Source organism: Zootermopsis nevadensis, unplaced genomic scaffold (genome assembly GCF_977971745.1).
Source record: "Zootermopsis nevadensis isolate Lab colony 2312 unplaced genomic scaffold, Znev_1.0 Znev_ptg000061l, whole genome shotgun sequence".
Classification (NCBI taxonomy): Eukaryota; Metazoa; Arthropoda; class Insecta; order Blattodea; family Termopsidae; genus Zootermopsis; species Zootermopsis nevadensis.
Genome location: NW_028259192.1, coordinates 10052202 through 10076742, shown reverse-complemented (window position 1 = coordinate 10076742; position 24541 = coordinate 10052202). Strand labels below are relative to the sequence as shown.

General features: G+C 36.9%; 1 protein-coding gene across 7 annotated transcripts in view; it reads right to left on the bottom strand.

Annotated features, from left to right (window-relative positions):
- The window catches only part of Cog1 (conserved oligomeric Golgi complex subunit 1), a 28144-nt gene that overhangs the window by 1771 nt on the left and 1832 nt on the right, over positions 1 to 24541 (bottom strand). For 2 of the 7 annotated variants that reach the window (XM_087340607.1, XM_022081217.2), the window contains exons 3-16: positions 22060 to 22205; positions 21518 to 21681; positions 19772 to 19973; positions 18951 to 19101; positions 18126 to 18488; positions 17604 to 17704; positions 15596 to 15788; positions 14718 to 14880; positions 13727 to 13906; positions 10216 to 10370; positions 8547 to 8703; positions 5271 to 5393; positions 4388 to 4591; positions 24 to 1702 (exon numbers count right to left, since the gene is read on the bottom strand). In XM_087340607.1, the coding sequence (XP_087196733.1) occupies positions 1589 to 1702; positions 4388 to 4591; positions 5271 to 5393; positions 8547 to 8703; positions 10216 to 10370; positions 13727 to 13906; positions 14718 to 14880; positions 15596 to 15788; positions 17604 to 17704; positions 18126 to 18488; positions 18951 to 19101; positions 19772 to 19973; positions 21518 to 21681; positions 22060 to 22205 (2416 nt within the window). In that variant the 3' untranslated portion in view covers positions 24 to 1588. Of the gene's footprint in view, positions 1 to 23; positions 1703 to 2584; positions 2617 to 4387; positions 4592 to 5270; positions 5394 to 8546; positions 8704 to 10215; positions 10371 to 13726; positions 13907 to 14717; positions 14881 to 15595; positions 15789 to 17603; positions 17705 to 18125; positions 18489 to 18950; positions 19102 to 19771; positions 19974 to 21517; positions 21682 to 22059; positions 22206 to 24541 lie in introns of those variants that run through there. The other 5 variants (XR_015532626.1, XM_087340608.1, XM_087340606.1 and 2 more) reach the window with 5 other exon arrangements.

The window sequence follows — 24541 nt, the reverse complement described above, 5'->3', positions numbered from 1 at the left end:
GTGAATCAATAAATAATCGAATATAATCATTGAAAATGCCAAGTGTTTTTATTTATGTGATTATTGTCACCTAGAAATAAAACCAAAGAAAAATTATTTACAATTTATAAAACATAATAGAATGAAAATAATAACAGTCTTCACAACACCAACAAATCAACAATTTTTTTATTACCAGTATCTGGTTGGATGATCGTTCACCTCTGCTTAGGCATGTGAACGTGAGACCAGCAGCCAGCTAGTCGGCTTTGGCTCTCTGGAGCTGTTACGCCACGGATTTAATTTAATTTAATTTTGTTTCACCTTTTATTCACAATTTTCCCTAGTTTGGATTAACTTTTTGAAGATTTCTGTCTTCTGGGTTATTGCGCTGTGTAGTCTGGTCGATGTTAACCAACGTTTCAGAGGTCATACTGCCTCCGTCATCAGGGCGAATATTCATCGCCCTGATGACGGAGGCAGTATGACCTCTGAAACGTTGGTTAACATCGACCAGACTACACAGCGCAATAATCCAGAAGACAGAAATCTTCATACTCACCGCTGTGAGAACCTCAAGTCTTACATAACTTTTTGAAGTTATTTATAATTTATTATGTCTGTAATTGATCAGACTGAATTTCATGAACAATCTGCTGTCTCCAGATAACAGCATGTTTTGTCACTAGGTTTTACCACGGTCACTCTAATGCAGTGGTATTCAACCTCAAGTACGCGAAGACATCTTAGGAGGTACGTGAAATTTTTTTAAAAAAAAAAATTATGATAAACACTGAATAATCAGTAATGTAATTTATTTAATTTATTACGGATGTAGATTATATACTATGTATAACTTGAATTATACACCAACAATTTTGGGGGTACAAAGTTGAAGGGAACATATATCTGGGGGTACGCGAACAAAAAAGGTTGAATACCACTGCTCTAATGGATGCTTAGTGTAACAAGTCTATACATACACCATCCGCAACATAATTATTAAGTGTGTAATTAGTTTATAGGTTATTTTATTATGACATACCAACTCTGGCAGTTATTGAAATTAAAGGATGACGAGTGAATTGGAAATGATTTTTAGGAAGTTGACGCCATGCGCCGTTTCAAGGTACTCCTCTGCTAATACTGACGAAAACCACAAAGTACAACAGAACAGTTGTACGTCTTGGCTAAGACTTACTACAGAACGGAAGCTGGATGCATCACTCTTTGGATGTTCCGCCCCATGACTGTCACGTCACTAAAATTCTTGACGGTTTTTTCATGTGGTAATAAAGCATTTTGCTCTCAGGTCCACAAATCATAACTGAAGAATTTTTCAATTCCTGTAAAAGATATGTTTAACATTAAATTTAAACTTTCAAACTGCTACAGTGACGACCTAGTGAATGAGAATGTACCGACAGGCTGAATAATTCCATGTTATGTTCGCTCATGAATACAGAATACAAAATTGTAAAGCTTTGGCAAACAATTTTCTTATTAATAGCAATGGCCAGTATCAATGAATATGTCCTACAAAGATTTACTAGAAATTACTGTTCTTCACAGCCACAGCAGCTGCATTCACCTGGACAGCACCGAGAATCTAGCTGGATGAGAACCAGTCCGAGCTCATTGCACCAAAGAAAGCTGCTGCCCCTGACCTCATCAGTTCGCCAGGAGTCTGGTCAGTTTTTGGTTTTGGACTCGATTTCTTGCGCTACAGATGCACATGAAATAAGTGATATCAGGAACACAGAAAAATACCTCATTTAACTTCATGGGTATAAAAATATGTGGTTTTATAATTTATTAATTTGTTTTAGACCCACAGCAGTGGTTTCCAAACTGATACATGTAGCCCTGAATTAAAATGGATTCATTAAAGGGTATATAATTTAAATTTTTAAAAATATTTCCATGCCACTTTGTGCTGGATGTGACACAATGCCATTTCAGTAGCCATGTATGGTACACTTCTGTAAATATATATCATGTATCACCCATTTACTGTTTGTACTCAGACACAGAGTCTCATTCAAACTATTCCTTGCTTTCCAGCAAGAGACAAAATTATAACCTACATGGACAGGCACGCCATAAATTAGATTGCATTGCAAAATGTATTTTACCATAAATAACATGCAAGCCATGGGTCCAATACGTTTTTGTTTTCATATAAACTTTATTTGAATAAATTAAATTACAAACACCAAGCAAATAGATAAATCTGTGTAGGATTTGTAACAGGCCTCTTCAACAAAAAACAGACTCTTTAATTAATGAACAAATTCCAAAAACAATGCAGTGTTACATTATGTGAGTACTACTAGAACATGCCACTATCACTATTATTTTTAATTAACAGGTAATTAATCTAAAACAATTAAGTGATTAACGTAATTCATGGTATAAGACAGGACAGAACTCTGCAGAGCAATGCCATCCCAGCACAGTCCATTTTGAATAAAATAAATTCTGTTTCTCATTATATGTATTAATAACATTTAATTTTGGGGAATGCTCTATCCTGTCATTTATACACCACATTATAATTCGTTAGTTCCCTTTCTAACAAAACACAGCACACTTTAATACGTACACATTTCACAGAGATCATCACAGGGCAAATAACTGCAATAAAATAAAATGGCAATGTATATCTGAGATACCCAAAACAATGTAACGAAAGTGTCTGTCCTTCGTATGTTCGTAAAAAAGCAATGTGGTAGTTTACATCGTCTATTGCTGAATGTGACATACTATGTGATACAAGATTAACAATGAGGAAAATACAGGCAACTAAAAAATTTAGGTCAATTTTATTTTAAATGATGTCAAAATAATCACAGTACTTATGTGTATATTATTATTAAAATGTTAATACCCTGTTTCAACATGTCTGGACCAGTGGCCAACAAGTTTCAAGATTCCATGAGATTGAAATGCCATGCCCATGCACTGCATCTATCCATGAGTAACGCTTATTTCCAATCCAATTTCATAAAAGGCTCTTTTTCAGTTGCCTCAGATACGCTGATCGATTTGTTCCTTACCTCAATATATGTTTCAGACAATGGCTACCCAAAACAAGTAAAAAGTAAAGTCTGTCCCACTACGTGCCACACAGGCGCTTGGGGTGAGTGGAGGTATAGCTCCTCTCTTTCTTGACCTTGGCACTAGATGGGGGTGAGTGATCAGCATCATGCCCCGGCCGGCTTTACCCCCGGGAAAGGACCCCGGTACCCATTGTAGAGGAGGCTGGGTGGGCCCCAGAGCCGGTCTGGATGCAGAGGAAAAATCCTCTGCCCCCATTGGGGATTGAACCCCGATCATCCAGCCCATAGCTAGTCACTATACTGACTGAGCTATCCCGGCTCATACCCAAAACAAGTATCAACAACAGTTCTGCTGTTGAGTCTTTCGACCCATTCCTCTAGGTCATACAGTACTTACGATACTGAACAGTCATTTTTCAGTAGGTTTAACTAGTCTTCATGCCCTTTCGTTTAAATTTAGATCAAAGATCGCTTTTATTCTTTGGTGTATTATACCAATGTAGCAGTCATATTAAATATGCCACAGTATTATCACTAATCAAAAGACAATAAAATTCAATCAGATGCAAACGACAGATGTTCATATTTTTCATATACACGTTTTCAGGACTCTCAACATCACTTCTGAGGTAAACTAAAATTGCCTATACTTTGTGGCTTTCCTTTCTATTTCTACGCTGCCATATCATTAAATATTTTGAACTTGTCTTCCCTAACCACCTACAAGATTATAAGGCATTACAACTCAGACGAGCACTACCACATTTTTACTGCTGTGAAAACATTAAATCTCATTTAAAGGGGAAATTCTGCTACACATCTGTCGAGCTGTAGAGCGAGTCATGCTGTTAAAATCTTATAATCTACAAATTCTCTTGAGAACATCACTTTACTTTTTTAAACTCTTTATTGCCAGGACTGAATGTACTCATACCCTGTGTATGTATAGACAGCAGATTTTGTGCTCTTATTGTGTGCTGCTGCAAATTTTGGGAAATGTTCAAACTGTATCACTTCATACTTTGGCCACAGAGTAATACAGAAGCATGGGCTATATTCATCTGCATGTTATACTACAGGATACATAAAAGAAGCAATTTCTTTCTTAAAAATAACGTAGAATACTTTGCAAGAATATAACACTCTCATGATAGTTTTAGTTACAGTGGTGGTGGGTAATTGCTACGACATTAAAAAAATCACTGAAAATAATTAAGAACTGGGGAAGATGCCACAGCAGTGAAATAGTGAACATAACAGAAAGTTTAAATAATCTTCTGAATGGCACGCATTTCACTAGTCTAACTTACCTATAGGCTGCAAGAGCTGTGCTATGACGTGGTTACCTGAGGTTTGTCTGAGTGGATCTGAGGAATGCCACTTATAATGCGAGTGCCAGGGGGCCCTGTGACTGGCAGAAGAGAGAACCAGGGAGCATTCGTGCAAAGGGAGAGCACACTTGGGTCCTCGACTGTACTGCTGCTGGTTGCTCGCAACCCAGACATGACTGCAAACTTCTCTGGCCAAGCTATCAGCACACCTAACAAACCCTGTTTTAAAGCAGCAGAGAGTAAAATCCAGAATAATGTAGGACAGGCACAGTTTAATGTTCTGTCTTGCAAATTAACTTTTTGAAAGGCAAGCCATTATTGTCTTTAAACAGAAAGAAATGTTCATGCATAATTTTATATATTATGTTGCTATTTTTCATTTATGACATAAGTAACTCTTGCATCAAGCAGAAGGATTATTGTGAATTTAATTATGATTATATTATTGTAAGTAATTATTGAAATTTATGTCTACATGAAATGAAGAAAATTATGATGTCAGAAAAACAATGCTCAAACCCTGTCTTCTGAATAAGAGGAATGATACGACGAGTCTGAGCTATATGAAACGCGATGATGAATATCATAAAAATATTCTAGTGTTTTGTCTTGATCTCAATAGCAGTACAAGTTAAATTAAATTTGAATATGCTGCTTATGAGTTAAAATACCAATACAATTAGTAGCAATGGTTAATGTCAAAACTCATTATGCTATTGATGAACTATGGCCATAGCCAATAAAATTAGAAGTATGGAGGTATAAATCTATAAATCGCTCACAATGACACTGCAAAATCTCTGTGGATTTTAAAACAGCGAGACTGCCGCCACTGATAACTTTGCAAGACAAATCTTTTTGTAATAACACTACTGCTAGATGGAGAGTGTTAACTTACCTGAGTCCTCTGAACGCTCTTCTTAATATTGTTCTGAATGTACGGACAGAAAACATCCAAGTCAAACGGATCAATTTTATCTTCAAACTTGTCACTTAACACTTGTGACTTTCCCAACAACACCTGTGTTAAAAATATCAGAAAAAACATATTTACATTCGCATACTAAGTAAATACAAGTACATAGAAATTATGTATTAAAATTTCCATACAACTATTATTCACTGAAAAAAAAGTATATACAAGAAACATACATCAATAACAGAGTTCATTGCCTATATACTGCCTATACTCCAACAGAGTCCTGCAGCATATATTGTAAATACCAAATCCTGACTGTTTCTACAGTTTTTAACTGTCTCAGAATATATTCACTCATGTACTATCTGGCAGATAGCCAGTGGGCCCATTAGTGGCCACTGTTCCACACAGACAAAGTCTCAACTGAACATAAAAAAAAGATTGTTGTTTTCTGGGATGTTCCACCAAGTAGACCGGTAAATACTGGTAGACATTTAAGAGGAGCTAACTGCCTCCATCAGATTATTAAACAGACTTCACACTGCAGCATCACAGCAGGCAGCCAGCCATCTTTAATTGTTGCTGTGAGAGCCTTAAATCTCACATAACAAAAACAGCTACAATAGTCTTACTGCATACAGTAGGGCCCCGCTTTTCGGCGCTCCGCTTTATGGCGACCGCTAATACGGCGCTCAACAGCTGAGTCAGAGAAGTGCGTCCGGTGCCATTTTCTCATCGCTGATTCAGTCTGTTTACAGCTTTTGTGCGCTCCGTGTCTCTGTATTTCTGGCAATTTTTCAGTTATTACAAACTGTATATTTATATAATATTTTTGTGTTACTACAGTGTAATTACAATGGCGTCTAAGGGTAGTAGCGATAAAAAGAGGAGTCGTAAGCCTCTTACTTTAAATGCCAAGTTAGAGATGATTAAACTTCGTGAACAAGGCATGTCTATAGCTTCCGAACTATCACCAAAACGAATAAGATTCGTTGAAGAGTCAGATGATGAAGATGCGCCATCTCCTTCATCCTTCCTACTATAAGCATATCAATTTTCAAATTTATATTCACCAATCACTATAAGCTGAGGACAATGTGTGTATTACTGATATTCATTTTAATTTCATATCGTTTTCTTAAGCCTAGCGCTATTGTGCACTTACTATATGATAGTGTAACATCTTATTAGGCTTTGATATGCATTTGCAAGTGAAATAAGGCAAAGATCCGCTTTTCGGCGATTTTCGCTTTACGGCGGGGGTCTGGTCCCTAACCCGCCGTATAAGCAGTGCCCTACTGTATTCGTCAATTTATGTTTACAACAAACATCCAGTTAATTCCTACATCTGTCTGTAACAACTTATTCGCCATAAAAGAGCAACCAACAACCAGTTCCACTGATATGGAAATTTAACATGTGACAGACATCCATATTACAAAAAGGAAGGCATTAATCAGGATTTCGACCAATACGGCATAATACAGAGTGGCGCACGAAATGTCATACCATTTGTTTTACATATAACACATTTTTATTTTTATTTTTACAAAAGTAGTACAAAACTGGTATAGAATTAATCACTATAGCCTGGAAAATTGTTCCTAATGAATAATGTGTTCAATATGACCGCCGTTTTGCCTCACAACCTCTTGCAAACGAACCCTTGTGTTCATCACCACTTTTCGACACAGGTCTTCAGATAGCGCACAGCACAACTGCACTATGCGGGCTCTGAACTGCACTACATTTTCTGGCCTCCTTTGGTACACTTTCTCTTTGAAGAAACCCAACAAGAAGAAATCACACAGATTAATGTCCGGGCTATGAGGCGGCCACATTTTGCATTGTGGGCAATGGAGGAAGAGGCCGTACTTCACATCATGTGGTTTACAGACGAGGCCTACTTTCATGTGAACGGTGTTGTGAATAAACAAAACGTTCGATTCTGGGCGAGGGAACATCCTCATATACTGCACAAGAAAGAAAGTTATGAGGAAATAATGTATGGGCCGCAATTTCGAGTCACGGAATCATTGGTCCATTTTTCTTCGATGAAACCGTTAACAAAGATCGATACAAAGACATGTTGGAAAACAGTTTTATCCCCCATCTCTTGGCAACAGGTCTCCCTATGCAAACACAGTGGTTCATGCAGGATGGAGCCCGTCCACACACTGCGAACGTGGTTCTTGATTTCCTACACGAGACGTTTAATCTTCGTGTGATGTCGCATCGGTTTCCTGAACATCATGAGGGCGGCAAAATGTGGCCGCCTCATAGCTCGGACATTAATCCGTGTGATTTCTTCTTTTGGGTTTCTTCAAAGAGAAAGTGTACCAAAGGAGGCCAGAAAATGTAGTGCAGTTCAGAGCCCGCATAGTGCAGTTGTGCCGTGCGCTATCTGAAGACCTGTGTCGAAAAGTGGTGATGAACACAAGGGTTCGTTTGCAAGAGGTTGTGAGGCAAAACGGCGGTCATATTGAACACATTATTCATTAGGAACAATTTTCCAGGCTATAGTGATTAATTCTATACCAGTTTTGTACTACTTTTGTAAAAATAAAAATAAAAATGTGTTATATGTAAAACAAATGGTATGACATTTCGTGCGCCACCCTGTATGATAGTAAAGGGGCTTGCATTCTATGTAAACTGGAATTTACAGCAGAAAATAATAAAATTTCATAAGAACAGGTAACATAAATAGATGTAACCACTTAAAATTTAATTTCTTATGGCACTTATGGCAAGAATTAAAAAGATCAGAACAGGAGAATCAATGGAATCAAAATAAATTATGTAAACTGCAGTAAGATGTAAATTTCAAGAACATAAATTCATCTTTTCTTTTCAAAGTGTTATTTACATCCTGAAGAAAAAAGATAAATTAATGGCCATTTTTGAAACTATTAAAATGATTTCAATGATTCGAGCACCAGTCTACAGTCTGCTGTATCAACATTTCATGGCATTTTGTGGAAAATTCCAAAGCTAACACATGTATTTAATTTGTTCCTGTTCAATCATTAACTGAACAGATATAAACTGACAATGTTATTGTACGATTACTTTTTATAAATCACACACAGCTCACATGCTAAACATCGTGAAAGTCTAATGCATGCGGCACAAACAGCAAAAACGTATTTAAAATTTCTACAGTGATGACTGTGCCACACATAAGGTCACCATTACATAACCTAGAAACATTTTTTTATGCAAGACTTGACAAGAACTGAGCATTACCCTCACCTTGTTGTCTCGTGGAACAAGCAGCATTGTGAGATATTTGACATCCAGCAGCAGCTGCAAGGCCTGTGTCTGAGAGATGGCAGTATTGTTGCTAATTTCATCATAGTGTGTCAACATGTTGTCAACTAGGCATTCTACCAAGTCCTGATGGATCTTTCTGTAACAGATATTAATATGATAATTTCATATCCAGTTCTTTCACTTTTCTTCCCTGATTCTCTAAATGTCTGTAACAATGGTTGCTTCATTGTGTGAATATTACGTTGGACATTGTCCATTGCCTGAGGTACATGAGATTACGTAACTTTTCAGTTGGCTCTACTCCTGTCTTCAGATAAGTGGTTCATGTAAAACTGAAAGCTTTGTTATTACTTACAAGTGATCTAGATGGCTGTACTGTTCAGTACTTTGGCTGTGTGCTAGTATTACAGAGGTACATACTGCCTCTATCATCAGGGCCAAAGTGAGAAGTATTACAGAGTAGATGGACTATAACAAAATAGGAGATAAATCAGGCCAAACGGACCAGCAAATCAGCGCCAAAGGATGAAAAGGGGAAATGGAACCATGAATGGGTCAACAGAAAAGAGCATCAGGAAGAAATACTGCAACAGGAAAATGAAAAAGTGGCCAACGCACGGGAAGGTAGGATCAAGATGAAGTCTTGTTCTTGCAGAGAATTTTCTTTGCCTATTACTTCAGGGTTTGTATGTAGCTCTGCTCAAAAATTCGTCGTCTACATTGATGTTTGAATGAAGTTTGATCTCCGACACTTCCCTAATGATCCCTCATGATCAATGTCCATTCATCTAGATTGGCCAGGATACTAACGTCATTCAACAGGATACAGTGTCTCATGCACACACTAAGTTCAATCACAGCTGACATCCAGATCATAGAGCCAGATATGATAATGATGTTCCTTGACCCTTCTTTCAATGGAATGACCAGTTCATTCAATAAAAACCTTCACACATTCACAGAGATGCTAAAAACACCTGGTGGTTTTAAGAGCTAGGTTATCCTTGACAGCCCAGAGGAACCTAGAAGATTATTCTTTGCTTCCACAAGGAGCAAGAAAACCATAGAAGAAAGATCCATTTACCATATTGCCTTTGATTTTTGATTTTATAGCTCTGCCCAGAACTCCCAAAATGCTGTCAAGTGATTTTAAGCACAACACTGGCTTGATATATCATGTAGGTGTTATGACAGTCTGCAGTCCTACAATTTGCATTTATCAGAACGCAGCCATAATGAGAAGTCATCAAATGTCTTAAATGACGATGTGATAACTGAAGTAGGTTACTGACAACAAAAACAAAAATATGAAAGTAAGTGGAAATACAATCTATGTATATTTGTATGTACATGCACATATGTGTGAATGTAATCCATAACATGTTTTTTCTGCATTATTTAATATCCTTAATCTTGTATGATTTGAGGTTTTCACAGCGGTGAGAATGAAGATTTCTGTCTTCTGTGTTGTTGCACCGTGTAGTAATAAACATCTACTATATTACACAGCGCAACGACCCAGAAGACAGAAATCTTCATCTTTATTCTTGCCTGACAAGTAAATAAAACAGTCCAAAATTATTTATTTTTTCCAAGAAATGTTATAAAGTAATAGTTCAACTTGAAACAAGTCATTCCATGCACAAACCTTGGTAATGTGTGGGGTGCCACAGCACTGATCACCTGGACCACTGAATTGAGTAATGACTGAAGTGGAAGACTTGGTTGAGATGGAACTCTGATATCTGAGCGAATACTCCGTCCTTCATCTGCTTCTTCCTCAATACTAACAACATCCCATTGCTGTAACAGCAATATTATTTTTTTATTATTCATTCATCTGAACTGTTTCTACACACAATATATAGAATACACACAAACACAACTTACAGCCTCCTTTGTTCATAATCATTGTTCTCTTAACCTACATGTTGAATATTATGCATACAAACAAAAATTGTTTACACTTTAAAAAAACACTTTGTGACAAATGCGTTTCGACCTCATGAGGTCATCATCAGTGGTCCTCAGCTACTCAAACCCAGTCCCCAGGTTCATGCAGTTTCTCTAAAATCCACTTAATATCCTCCAATATCTACCTAGGTCTCCCAAAAGGCCTTTCCCTTGAGATTTCCTGACAGCAATTTTATAATAATTTCTCATTTTCCAAAGCATGCTACATGCCCTACCCACCTCATATTCTTTGATTTAATCACCTTAACAATATTAGATGAATACAAATATGATTATCATTATGTACTTTACTCTGTACTTGTTTTTAGATCCACATTGACACTTTTAACATCCTTGGTTAGTGTTATTTAGTTGGATTGTCAATGAAACACTTCTTTTATTGTCTTTGTGTTATTTTGATGACCAATTTCTCAGTCTTCCATTTTGAATACTTTAATTCACAAATGTTAATGTAAATGTTTCAAAAGTAGCTTTACAACTTCGCAGGAGAATATAAATTTATTTAAAGGATGTGCGCAATACTTTTAAATGCACAAATTTAGCCAAACACATCAAGTTTCATGCACATAAACTGTAGCACCGAAAACAGCCACCGCGAATGCTTCTGGCCAGTGTGATCAAGATGGCTACTTTCACAGGTGCGGAGTGAGCTTGTTGTGTGTTTTGGTTCAAAGAAACAAAGTCTGCTAAACAAGTTCGAAGGAAATTTCGCAACCAGTATCGCAAGAAACCACCCAGTAGGCCTACAATTTACTCATGGCACAGGAATTTTGTTGAGACTGGATGTTCTGTGTGCCATACCAAGAAAGCTGGTAGGCCACGTGTTTCTGAAGACGCCATGGAACAGATTAGGGAAAACTCTGCTCAAAGTCCACACAAGTCAACGAGACGTGCATCTCGGAAAAGTGGGATTCCACATGCGACTGTGTGGCGAGTGTTACGAAGACCTCAACAACCGTTTTCCACGTCGGTGGATTGATCGGGCCGCACCAATAGCATGGCCACCTCGTTCCCCAGATCTAACACCTTTAGATTTTTTCTTGTGGGGATTTGTTAAAGATCAAGTGTACGTGCCACCCTTACCTGCAAATGTGGCCAAACTCCGAACTCGAATTACCGCCGCAGTTGCTGAAGTGACACCAGAGATGCTACACCACGTGTGGCAAGATATTGACTACAGATGGGACGTCTGCCGCATAACAAATGGAAGTCACATTGAACCATAAAAATCCGATGGACATAAAACTTGAAGTGTTTGACTACATTTCTATGTTCTGAAATTATATGTTTCTCCTATCAGTTCACCAATATCTCGCCCTCAAGTTGTAAAGCTACTTTTGAAACATGCTGTATTTACCTAACTATAAAACAACCATGTAAATTACAAACATTAATATTAAAAGATTCTACATTATAACGTTGACACAAAACTTACAAGTAAGTTTAAGATACAGCTGAAACATATGCCAGTTGGAAAGATTAACTCAGAAAATTTCAACTTGATGCCTAGATTACAGACTGTTGTGCATTCTGGCACTTTTGTCAAACTACATTCAAGAGTACTGCAAAATGGCATCTGGGTCAAAAGAGATGTTTTGTGTGTTAGCTTCTCATATAATGAACTCTACTGACAGTGCAATGACATAAAATAAAACATGCCATCATGAGGATTCACACTTGCAAATGTGATCTTCACATCAGTGGTAGCCCCCCTACCCTACTGACTTGTCTAATGCTACGTTTACACGGTGAGAGTTGTGAGTGGTAGTTGGTCTCAAGTCGGGTATATGGAGAGAAGTATCGGAGGGTGTTTAGACATTGAGAGAATGTAGCTACAGTCAGCCTGAGAGCATCTTCCAATATAGTGAAAATTTCTCTAAGTGTCGGGCTTCTCTCAAGACCGTTTACACAGCGAGGCACTGAGAGTGGCTATAATGAGACATAACAGAACTCTACGCATTGTCAGACGACACAATGTGTTGCGTCAGCTGCGATTATTTTAATTCTTTTGAAGAGAAGAAGACAGAGAACAATTTGGGTGGAACCCTGGAAATCACGGTGACACAGACATGGAGCCACGGCCACTGCAATGTGTATGCGTCTGCTACACCCTGACCCGACTTTTTGGTCCGTATTTTCTGCAATTCCCCAGTGTACTGACACCTATGGCACATGCACATTCCATGATTACATTAACAACGAAATTCCACAAATATTGACTTTCGCAGTTATTTGCCACAATTACCGGAGGTTATGCAGTTTCCTTTGCACTTTGTTTACTGCCATTTGAAACCTGGCTGCTATTCCCTGCAATACTTTATTTTTTTAAATCTTTGTCTCTGTACGATTTTTCAAAAACATTCAGCAGACATGTTGTGGATTCGTACTCAATCAACAGTTTTGTTTCTTCGGCAGTCCACATCTTCTTCGTTCTCCTTGTGTCCTCCATTTCTGCTCTTGCGAGAGTGAATAAAAGTTCAGCTGTGTTGAACTTCGTAGAGCAGCACTATTCAGAGTTTAGTGTGGTCACGGGCCCAATTGCTGTATGGTTTACATGACGACAGCTGACCTCAGCTCCCTTCTCTCTCTTTTCTTTGTTTAGACTTTAGACTAAGAACCATAATCCCTAACGGTATTCTCTAAACCCTCGCCTTGTAAACGTAGCATAACAGGGAATATAGACAGCCAAGTAAAGTATAGTCCTCACATTCTTTTTCCCATGGGACTTGGTTACATGTCTTGGAAAAGTCATTACCAAATATTTGTTTTTTTAAAACGTTAGGCAGACATATTGGTGTCTTTGCTTAATAGATATGTCATAAATAATTGTAATTAATAGAAGACAGAAAAGTCACATATGGACAAATACTAGGAGAGTGAAAAAGATTGATATTATGATATCAGCTGTATGCTTACAACAGTTCTGGTTTCAGACTTAGAAATTTTAAGGGGCTTGATATTTGTTGCAGAGTATAAACAACATAATTAAAATGAAATAATAATTACTGGATCTATACTGAAATAGGCATGTATCTACTTTGGGGATAATGCATTAAACAACAACCCAAATAAAGACTGCTATCTTCCCAAATATAAGCTTGAAAAATGTTACCAAGTTTCATTTTTAAAAAAATAAGGAAATAATAAAATCACAAAAGTGTGTTCCCAGTCATTCTCTGTCTTACTGGAACAGAGTGAAGGAAACTGTTGAGATGTCGAGGGTAACAGAGCTTTGACTCTGCCAATTCCTGCAGCTCAACGGAAATAAAATGCTGCCATTGCTGCCACACTGCAACACTCTCCTGCCTCAGCAGGAAACATGCCTCTTGCCATGGAGTAGATGCAGGCTGAGTTCCTCCAGCAGTCTGTAAACAAAAAATTATCTTAAATAGACATTTATTCAAACATAAAATGAGATATTTTTATATTACAACAGTTTATATTCCAACTTGTAACTCCATATAAACTATCCACTTCCTAACTCTCTTTACTTCACCCTGAAGATAAAGGAGATATGGTCCTCTGGAACAGTAGTATACAGCCAAAATACTGCATGCTGCAAGAACATTTGACAATTTAAAAGTCTAAATAATGTGATATATAAAGTAATAAAAATATTAATCTAATGAAACTTTTATCTTTAAAAAAATATATTTCCTGTCCATTTCAAAAGCACCTATTCTTTTATCATGATGCAAATATCCTAATTGCAAATTGGGTGTTTTGCAGGATCATACTCCATGCAAGTTATTTACTTACAAGTTGAAAATTATCAAACCAGACTGGACATTAAAGGAAATGATCATGACAGGAAAAATACTAGATATTCTAGAATTAGAGAAAGGCTAAAAGTAAAAACTTTGAAATACCCATGGGATTCCTAAAGTGGATACATTAAAACTTGAATAAGGAATAACTGCACTGAATATGGCTATATTATAAAGATGAAAATAATATTGCAATTAGTTACTTATAGTATATTCATGATAAACCATCATATACCATATTCATAATAGTGGAATTTTACTACATGAAAGAAGAACCTACTGTTCTGTAACATTAGATATGACAAATCCTCAAATTATCTCTACTTGAAGAACTGCAAATCAGTGCACAAATATCAAGTAACTAACAAAATGTTCATCTTCTAAGACTGAAGAAACATAGTTTAGTTACCTTAACATTGTTACTGTTTTGACTGAGGGAGAAACACTTTTGTAAGCTCGGACAAAGTTCACAGAGTGCCTGCAGGAACCGTGCTATCATTACAACACACCCCCTATTTACATGCTCTCCCACCTCTTTAGTCAAACACTGCACTTTGATGAACTGAATCAACCTGTAAATAAAAATTCCAGTTAATGCAAAACATTAACAATCTCTCCTAATAGCATCCTAGGCTTTGTACACACGAGTTTAAGGAAGTTGATGGACGCTGTTCTTCACACACAAATCAAATTTAATAAAATTCATTAAACAACACTTTGCCACATTCAAAACACAAACTAAGAAATAAGTATGTATCTGAATATGTATACCTTTCATCTAAACATTACATTTGTTTGATGAATATTTATTTGAATTTCATTTCAGTCTTCAGGTAGTGCAAAATTTCAACTGTTCCATACAGGCTTCATATTAAATATCATAAAAATCTGACAGTGTCTCAGTTTAAATATACAAAAGAAACACAGAGTGTTTCCATGTACATAAAAACATCACTAAAAATAGCATTATATGATATGATTATTTAACAACTCTTGCTTAAACTACAGAAGTTACACAGTACTGAATGAAATCGGAAAATGACGATGAATGATAAGTGGATGGAATTAACGAATTATTAGAAGGTTAACATACTATTCTGGCATCCACCTAGAGAAGAAAATCATGAAAAAAGTCAAATCAGGATAGTTGGTACCAAGCCAAAATTCAAATTTTGTAACATGCAAATACAAGTCTAGAGCATTACTACTACAACATTATACTCAGAAAACATATATATGAAAAGTATTCTAGTTGCATAATTACAATATAATAACAATTGAACTCACTGCTGAATGTTCTCCATGCTGCATGTCCTTAAATGATCCTGTAGCTCATCACCATCTGCTAACTTTCTTGATGTCACCACACTGTCCTTCAGATAATGTTGCAGATCCTGGAGCAATGCCAACAGCTGCAAGTCCAATTCAGCACATAGGTGCTCCACACATGGTGAATAGCCCTTTGCTTTCATCAGTAAACCTATAAGATATTTGTCTCTCATATTAACAACTACTTTGTAAGAGAAATTATGAAATTAAAATGAATGGTATACTACTTTGTCAATGCTTGTCTTCTGTGTTGTAGCACTATGTGGACTTGTACACAATTACCAGTGTTTCACACTAACAACTTCCAATAATTTGTCTTGTACACTATTAATCTTGCCAGTCTTCCATAACAGTTTGTATTATATTGATAAGAATATTCTGACAATTTCTAGTCAGTTGTATAACTATACTTTACTTTCTCACTGCCTGTCACCTTCTTTCTTCCTGCCGCAAGAGATAGTTATATCCCGAACTAGAGTCAGTGGGGAACAAGGATCACCTCAGGGTGGACGTGGTAATTTTTTTTTATAAAAATAAACAAATTAGGAACAACAAGAACACAAAATACTTTTACTTTTGAAATTTGGATCCTCTCATACAAAACTTCCCATAACAGGTACAAAAGTTTTGTTTACTGGCTGAAAGCCCACTGTCGACTGACTCCACTCGAGTACTGCACATGTTGTTCTTGACCTAACTTCCAGATCCCTTGCTAGCGTGGGAACCACCACACGACTTGCTAGCGTGGGATCTTTCACATGTGATTTGCTGGCCAGTTCAAATTTTTAATTCCACCAGTTACATGGGTTCTGGACTGGTATAGTTTTATCACTTTTATATACAGGTAGGTACAACAATAGGTTAATTCAATAAAATTAGACTCAGGTACCAACAGCTCAGTCTGCCTTAACATTTACAAGTACATTTAACACTTGCAGTAAACTATCCACCTATTCAAAACATTGTGGGAATTGTCAAGTAGACTACATTTTCCATCTTCTACCAAGTAAATTATAAGTTGGTAATCCTTCTTAAACTCATTTAAGCCTCTTCTCAAGTCTGTTGGGGCTGTCCCTATGGCTTCTTTGGGAATGATTAATTTAGTCTTTCAGATGGAATGCCCTGAGAGTGAACCTGGGCCTCTGAAGTGAGAAGCTTATGACTGTCTATGCCACGGCATGGGCAGTTTCATGTCTTATGCTGCCGATATTCTAATAAATGATGTTAGAAAATGGGAAGTACAGAATCATGCCAGTGTTGCATTATTTCTATTAACTTTGCTTGGACTCTGCAACAATTTCAGTTTAACAGGTTTTCGTTGATATAATCATTTTGAACACTCTTCGTCAAACCATATTTCTTTTGCTTCAACAAATAATACCTTGCACAATATTTGGTTTTAGTTGCAATATGCTTTATAAGAGTTCCCAATCCTACAGATGTCCATACAATCATCCAAGTTTTCAAAAGACGCAAGCCTATTTGAGATTTTAGCCTGACACTGTTCTTTAGTGCCCACATTGTGTAACTTCTTGAGATTATACCTACTGCTGCAGCATTTGATTTAGTCAAATGTCACTGCATTACCACATACCATATCTGAATTTACTCCACACCAATAAACAATTTTCTCCTTTTGCTGACATCAGACTTCCCAAGCAAAAGTGTTAAATCTTTCCATACCAAACTTTTATCTTGAAAGGTTACTTAATGAAAATCTTTCCCTGATTTCTGCAAACTCCAGACAATGGTCAGCCTCACAATTATCTCCTCTAAAAGACTGGACAGCCTTTAAACAACCAAGGTGAAAACAGAGAAGGAATCAGACAGGGAACTTGAAAGTAATTAATATGGGGAGACATACACGTGCTTTCAACATAATGGAATGAAAAACCAGGTTTCAACCATTTGCATATGGGTACTCCATAGCTGAAACACCTATACAAACCAGGACGCACAACTTCACCTCTCTTTCGTTGTTGATCCTGGCTGTTCTCTCCCTGAGGCAGGTCACTGCCCCATTCCTTCCATATAAACCAGCGGAGATCATGCTCTGGATGGATGCACCTGTCCACAAGGACAAATTCATCAGCCATTGCAATAGCAATTTTACGATTATAGCCATACAATGACACTGTTAGTGAAACAAAATTATAAGAGCATAGTGGCCAGGCAACTTCAAATTCCATGAGCTTCACCACAGTTTTCATGAAACAGTCATTTTTTTCATTGGTGGAGGACAGACATAGGCCAACAACCTCTCCCTCCTCAGAAAATAAGAACTGTAAGAGTAACAAGAGAAACTTCTGTGACAGGATATACAGCAACATTCATCAAAAATACTACAATTTTACTATCTTTATTTCAAGGATATTTCATGGGTACCTGTACTAGCTTCATCTTAGTTCCAAACATAAGCATAAGTGTCTACAGTAAAAATAAACATATGTATTACTGTACAAAATTCACTGTAAAGTGCATAACTCACTTTTCTTGTGAACTGTCACGAGCAACAGCAGCAAGTGAAGACTGTAACTGTGAAAGGGCTACACTCCACTGCTGGGACACAAGGGACTTGGCCCTTTGGGTGACAAGTGGCTGAAAATATGCTTCCCAGAGATTGAGACCGCGGGGGATCAACAGCTGTTGGCACATGGTTTCCCAGTTCTCAACCACTCCCAGGTTACTGACTTCTTCACGTATCCCATGCAGGCCCCGTACTGAGCTTACTAAACTCAGTAATGATATCACTTGCTGCTGGACATAGTCACGCACCCAGTCAAGCCAATTAGTCACATTCTCTCGCATGTCCCCTGGTGACACTGGATTCACTGGTTCTGTTGTAGAAGGCCTACAAAAATGCATTGCAAAGTCAAAGAAGTGATCATAAATATTGAAAAAATCTATACACATAATGTGACACAGCCCTGTATGAATAGGCCATTCCACTTCAATTCAACAAATTTTACAAAAACTGACTGTGCTCAATATCACTATATTCTGCACAACTTTGTAGGCAAAATGTGTACCCCTTCAGAGCCAGCATATACATTTAGAGTGTGTTCTGTAAAGTACCTTTGAAGGAACACTTATCTTGTGACAATAGTGTGCAGAATATAAACAGCTGGTATGTAACTTTTCACCAGGTTCAGATTACAGTAACTCTAAAATTGTTCATTGCATGCACATGCTTTTAACCTAAAATTATAGATCTATAAGAGTACTTGTAGGGCATATATTACTTAATGCTATCAGGACAATGCTCTAACAAACTAATCAGTTTGTTCATGGTAACACTCAATCCTTATCATACCTGAATTCATGAATAAGTGGAGGTAAAAACTTTTTGGCTACTGAGTCTTTCAAATCAACAAGTGTGACTGTTGGTGAAGCATCACATCCCACAATACTCTTCAGCTGTTTCCAAATCAATCCTTCAGGTTGGGACGAATTTTGACTGCCATCTAAGAAAAATAAGGCATTTTAGTTTTTCCACAATCACAAGTCAAGACTAACTAAAGAATGAATAATTAATATTTTTGGACATTTTTGTCTATTCCACTAAAAATTCTAAAAACAGATGTTTCAGAAGCTGGCTCTGCTTCCATTATCAGGTGAAACCATACAATCTATAACAGTATTCAATATACTGATATCTGGTAACAACACAATGCTAAAGTACAATGGTGTTGATGCCAACACTCACGTGCTCAAAGCAGCAAAGTAATACGACATCAGAGAAGGGAAAGAGGGGAAAAAAGGCATTAATGTCTAAATCCCAAAATAAAAAGCAGATTAATCAACCACACTTTTAGTGTACTCAAAGCTGAAATGTTCAGTCCGTTACTGCAGAAGAAAATCAGCCTTGATATTGCACACTGGCTCACGCCCCTCCCTGCTCCTCCCTTCAACACTCACTGTCCCTGACTCTTTCTCTCTTAAAAAAAAAAAGAAAGAAAGAAAGAGTATGCAAGCGCGCACACTGACTGACAGACAGACAGACACCACACCACACACACAATTCATTAAAGGCAACTAAAGAAAGCAAACAGAGTAAGGTATAATTGTAAACAGATTACATTTTGGTTACCCAATGTAAATCACTAACATTTAAGATTTTCTTGATTCACTTACCAAGAAAGCAGGCATGAAGTAGCAGTATTGTGTGTATAAGAAGCTTCAGACTTGTACAGACACGAACCTTCACACTGTCATGTCCATCCGATTGCAACACATTTTTAAGAGCTTGTGTGCGCAGGTTCAACAGTGTATTCAGCAACTCCAACGAGTTAATACCTTCCAACAAAACCAGTGTACTCAAACAGCTTGATGCATCCTGTAAGAAGAAAATGTCTTGCATTATTCTCAGTCATAGATGACAGAAAGTTTATTTTTAACAACATTCTCAGCTATTTTTAACCCTTTGAAACCAAAGCTCATCTACACAACATCTATAATTGCAGTTCTTACATCAAATAAAACAATGCATCTCAAATATAAAGATTAGTTGATCAATGCTACTTACAGACAAAATCAGTGTTTACCCTGATAATAATATGAATGAAACCCATCAAAACACTCTGTGGCCAAAATGCAGAGTTAATAACTGTTAAGGAAGGTGAAACATATTGTTATCACTGGATTTTAAAAGAGTTAATTTTATATTTGTATTACAGACTTACTGCTACCTTCAGTTCATTTCATTATGACTATCTGGTTTACAATATAAAGTAAGAAGATCGTATCAGTTGAACAAAAAGACATTAAGCTCCTGTTTTCATGCATGGGCAATATACTTTGCGGTGGTCACACTGTGGTCCATGAGGTGGAATAAGAAATACAAGTAAAGGAAAGTCCTGATCTTTTCCCTTGGGGGGGGGGGGGGGGGGGGAAATTAAATTCTGGGAAAGAATAAACTGAGATGTAAAACTGGGAATGTTGAGAATTACATGGATTTTCACATTAGCAACTTTGTGAGACTTTGTATATTACCCTTTGCTCTTTACGCATAACTTTGCCAGTCCAGTTAATCAATTGCTGCATTCATTTCCTGTCCAATGGATGAACATAAAGGCAGGAGTTTGTGTTACTGTTTCATTCTGAGGCCACTACTGAAACATAGATGGCATATGCCATGAAAATTACTTTTACTCAAATTCATGATCAATACAATGTCTTTTTTTACATCCTTCTATTCTTAAAGTAGTATTACTTTTTATTGCTGTAAAACAAATACATATTTCTTCCTAGTTCTTCCCCAATTTATTCCCACAATTAAAAATTTCTGGTAATTTTACATCTCTAGGTGAAATAAAGTGTCTACTCTGGAGTGATGGCATTTATGCTTGATGAAGGATTGTTACAGGATACAATTTGTATTATATTTCTTAGCAGTGCATCATTAATGGTTGTTGCCTAGTCACCTTTACTATCACATTTGTTGCATCCTTATGAACTTAGTAGTAATGTATATGTTGTTTAAAATAACTTTTATGTAAGTTCAACACTCAACCCTGAAGATGGAGGTGACATGTTCATACAGAACATTGGTAACCACATACAAGACTACATGGTGTCAAAACCCAGACAACCATAATGAACACCTTATACTGGGGCATAATTTTGCTATGTAATAATTTTACTTCTCATAAATTTATTCTGAGGTAGAAAGAAATTATTCAGAATGTTAGGATGTGAGCTTGTGTAAAACAAGTAACCGTTTATTTTAAGAGAGTGGCTGAATAAAACAAGACTAGCTTCAAACTGGCAATAAAAATCACAGTTTAATCTGCAGAGTATGTCAATGACTCAACAGTCAACTGCCTTTACTGGAAGAACAAATTGGATTTGTCAATAAAATTAAGTGTAAGAGATTCTAACCTCTGGAGATAAGTTGTGAGACTGCAGCATATTCTGACAGCCAGAAAGAATAGCTTCTCGGAAGTGGCTGATGGCATTCCACTGTCTTGAGATTACAGGAAACCATAGCATTACCTTGCTGGAGTTCAGGACCTCACCATCTCCATGTGCATGTAGTTGGAGACCTGTATCATGAAACAATATGAAATGAAATAAGCAGCCTAGATCAGAGCTGAAGTACTTATGGCAGTGAAGATATTGGTGTTAGTCTTCTGGGTTGTAACGCAATGTGAACTTATAGGTAGATACCAAGGGTACTTCAGCCATAAAATGGAAACAGCATGTTTCTCCAAAATGTTGGTATCCACTAACAAGGATACATGGTATTATAACCCACCAACATTGACATGCAACCTGATCTTTCATAATTAGCCTGTAAGATATACTAAGTTATGAAGGAACAATAATCACTTCCAGGTATATCAGTAAACCTTGAAAGTCATTCCAACAACAGTCTGTAGTGTGTCGTGAACCACTATTCTAGCTGAAGAAATGTTACTAACCTGTATTAATATGGCGTGCAAATAAAAACAGCTGAGCACCCAATATATAGTCTTCCTTTCCCACGGCACTCCAAATTTGTTCTGGAATATCTATTAATATTTTTATTTGGATGGCAACAGATTGATAAACTTTATTCATTGACGACCTGAAAATTTAAAATTTATCACCAACAACTGTCATCTGCTGTTTCTACACAGAGACCTCATAAAACAAATATCAACTGTTTATTAACAAATTATGAGTTACAACCTATGAATTAGCTAGCAGTATACAGCATATGAATAAATATTGACAGTTAATGAGGAACAAAATACCCTCCAGCGCCTAAGATCTGTGCCAGTTCTCTGCCCCCACAATTTTCAATCCAGAAAGACAAACCCCAATTTAGTCCAAAATTAAATGGAGGTGACGTGGAACATTCAAACACCAAGAGTGTGACTCAGACTGGTCCCTGTACAACCCAAGAAAACAACAGAAGACCAGGGCACACTCTGACTGAAAAATAAGGAAGCTAGGGTTCAGGTTGACAGAAAGTAAAGCAAGTAAGATACAGAGTGACAAGGAAGGAAACATCACACTATTGACAAGAATATACTAACACTGATAAAAAAATAACATCACCCACAATGTCAAATATAGCAAAATACATATCAGCAATGCAAAAAGACTGTAACCACAGAACATGAAGCTAAAAAATGTTTAATCATAAACTTAAAAATGATTAATAGCATAATACTACAAATTAGAATCTGCCACGCACGTCATAATATTAGTCTTCCATGTGAGGCTTTAGTATATATAGTTATAGCCCTGCATGTAACCAATATTATATACTTCAGCCCTCAAGATGAAAGCAATATTTCATCTAAAACACTGGTATAGACATGGGCATATTACTTGGCTCTTACAAGTGGCAAGTGATGGCCATGGTCTCGGCTATGCCATGCTAAAATCGTTTATCTCAAGTTTCAATTCTTGATAGCAGTTAAAGTAGCACAGTCATATCCAAAATGTGACTTATGTAAACATTCAATATATGTTCTAAGATTTCATTATATTGACTAAGAATATTATATTTTTGTTCAAGTGGTCCACATCTTGAAGTGTTGAACTTTTTGTGACTAGCAGAATCACTATCAACTACTTAGAACACTATAAGTTTTTTGCTCACATCTACATCCACCCACAAGTCCACATGACATCACTACCCAGAAGACCAACATCAACAGGTAACTTAATGATATAAAAGAGTGGAGGTAGTTGTGGACAACTGTACTGTCTCAAAATGAATGAGTACTACATGAGTGTAATAAGTTTCCCAGTAAAATGGCTGGCACATTCTGATTTCTAAGAAATCAACTGAGGTTACATTGACTTACCTATACTGTACCATTTATAAAACTGAGAAGCAATGTAGAATAATTTTAGAGTTTCTGTTTTCACGAGTGATGTGACAGCAAAGCATGATGAGCTTAGTGTAGGGATAACATACCGAATATAATGTGTTTTTCAATATAAGTTACTGTCAATTTGTAGGCCAAAAAAATTCAGTTGTTTTTACTCCTTCAATTGTTTTGTCATCACACCATTTTCCTAGATTAACACAATTTTTGGTGGTAAAACAAAATTTCATGAAATTTGTTTTGTCAAAATTTAATGTTAGTTTACTGTCTTTAATCCATTTTTTGAACACCTCTGCTTAGGCATGTGAACGTGAGACTAGCAGTCAAGCTAGTCGACTTTGGCTCTCTGGAGCTATTACACCACGGATTTAATTTTTAATTTAATTTAGCAAAGGCATTATTCATGCGAATTTTGAAACACTCAATTTCTGGATGTGAAATAATAATATTAGTATCATCCACAAAAGTATCCTTCTCTCCATCTTGGTGCGGAAACTTGTTTCAAACATTAGGATATTTAAATAAGAGGATATTTAAGAATGTGTTTAATTTTGAATCAACATCATGGCCATTTAAGAGTTCCAGTTTTAATTACTGGGTCTACAATTTATGCGGCAGCGGTCGTGCTTGCGTTGCGTGGCCAGCTGGCGATCTGGTGACATCGGCAGGACTGGTGCGTGTTCTTCCCGTGAGTCACAGGCGAATCAGTTTCAGTGCCGCTAGTAACAGGGAGCTGCGAGTGTTTCTCGTCACTGATACATGTTATTACATTAATCGTTCTTACCTTAAATCACAAAAGATGTTCAAAGTGACTTCCTCGTGCTTGCAGGCAACCTTCACATCTCGTTAACATGTTTCGAAATACTCGACGAAGCTCTTCTGGGGTAATTGCCGAAATCAGTTGTCGAATATTTTCTTTAAGTTCTTCTGCAGTGTGCGGATTTCATCCAATTTCTCTTCTGTCAGTACATTCTGTTTCCTGTTCTTCTTTTTATCCAAAACTGATCCCGTACTACGAAATTTTTTTACAAATCTCTCTATCATGGACCTGCTAGGAACACTTACACCAGGAAAATGT